Source organism: Austrofundulus limnaeus, unplaced genomic scaffold (genome assembly GCF_001266775.1).
Source record: "Austrofundulus limnaeus strain Quisiro unplaced genomic scaffold, Austrofundulus_limnaeus-1.0 Scaffold2261, whole genome shotgun sequence".
In the NCBI taxonomy this organism is placed as follows: domain Eukaryota; kingdom Metazoa; phylum Chordata; class Actinopteri; order Cyprinodontiformes; family Rivulidae; genus Austrofundulus; species Austrofundulus limnaeus.
In genome coordinates, this window is record NW_013954663.1 from 15,130 (window position 1) to 16,682 (window position 1,553).

At 34.6% G+C, this 1,553-nt stretch overlaps 1 protein-coding gene and 1 pseudogene across 1 annotated transcript in view; both read left to right on the plus strand.

Moving 5' to 3' along the window:
• LOC106537346 (vomeronasal type-2 receptor 1) overlaps positions 1 to 483 on the plus strand; it is a 6,215-nt gene extending 5,732 nt beyond the window's left edge. The window contains exon 9 of the mRNA XM_014034728.1: positions 466 to 483. Within this exon, the coding sequence (XP_013890182.1) occupies positions 466 to 483 (18 nt within the window). The remainder of the gene's footprint in view (positions 1 to 465) is intronic.
• Positions 484 to 503: 20 nt separating this feature from the next.
• LOC106537348 (vomeronasal type-2 receptor 1-like) overlaps positions 504 to 1,553 on the plus strand; it is a 7,943-nt pseudogene continuing 6,893 nt past the window's right edge.

Here is a 1,553-nt window from a genome sequence, read left to right on the forward strand (position 1 = left end):
ATATCATTATATATTTTAAATTTCTATTACTTAAAAATTAAAAATGGGTGCACACATTGAAATTTATTATTGTTTTTTTTTCCATTTGCCCAATGTTAAAATTATACTTTCATACTCACAAATATGCAGTCAGGCACCTAAACCATTTACTGTGGTTCTAAATGTTCTAGGTTGCTTTTTTTGACAAGACCACTGCATACTCATTACTGACAATCCTGACTGAGTGGAGCTTGTAGTTTCTTTGCCAGCATCAAAAATATGATAGTAAATTTAAATGTTTCAAAGCACTTATGTCAATACTTACAGTAATGAGAAATACACGTGGGCCTCAGTGACACAGAGGAATAATGGTGGTTAGGATGATCAGGACCAACTCAAAACCCACCAAGGCTAAAGCCTAAACATCGGAAACTGCTTGAACATAACTGTCTTTGTTCACACTAAAGCATGTTTTGTGTTGCCAAGACAAAAGTTCAAGCTTGACTGAATTTTACAGTACCCACATGGATGAGCCAAATGCATCCTGTAGGTAGGTTTAAAGTCAGGAGACAAAGAGACATGGAATGAGTTATGTGGCCACACTGACAAAAAGTAGCTACTGAGTACTAGAATCCTCAATAAATGAGCCAACACAACTGGCTTCACAAATTGTCCTCTGGCCATCACTAGCTGAGAATAATTCCTAACACACATTCTAGTAGTTTTGCATGACTTTTTTTCAGTCTTTGACCAAAGTACTGAAATCGTTATCTTTCAAAACACAATGATTGTCATTTAAACTTTCACATGAAAGGCAGAAATTGAAATGTTATCTTTAAAATAACACTAGAACTTTGATTAGTTAGTATATTTTATCAGCCCTTCTACACATAAGTCATTGTTTCAGCTCATCACACCTGTCATCCATTTGTAATAGCACAATTGCCCTTATTGACTTTTCAGTCTTAATTGTACGTCTGGTACTGCTCAGGTTTTTCTCAGGTTACATTAATAATGCTGCTCAGCGAGTTTTAAGTTTGCTCCAGTTTCTGATGCTGATTACAAACCTCTGTTGTGTAATCTCCTGATATTACCAAGACAAAGAAATACTTTTCAGTTAAATTTACTGTATGTTACTGGTTTACAATAACCAAATTTTACATAAAACACAAAAATTAAAGGGAACTAAACATACAATTAAACGTGACTATGAAAAAAAAGTAAATTGAAATAATAGAAAAAAATGTGGTAAAAGTTTTTATATAATTTTCTTAAAGACACAAAGATTACATAGTAACAATGTTGTGATTCTGATGAATGATCACATGATGCATTAAAAGGAGGGACCTAAACTAATAAAACACTCATAAACCCAAACACAGATAGTTGAGGAATGGAGATCAAATATATCTTTATTGTTCTGAGATCAGCTGTGAGTTTGTTAGAACTGACGACAGTTGTTGTTTTGGTTGTGTGTCTGGATGGTCTGAAACAAAGGGTTGAGCCTGCAGAGGCTCTGACTACTGCTGGTGTCAGTACTGAGCCTTCACTGGTGAGATGTAGTCAGCAGAGTA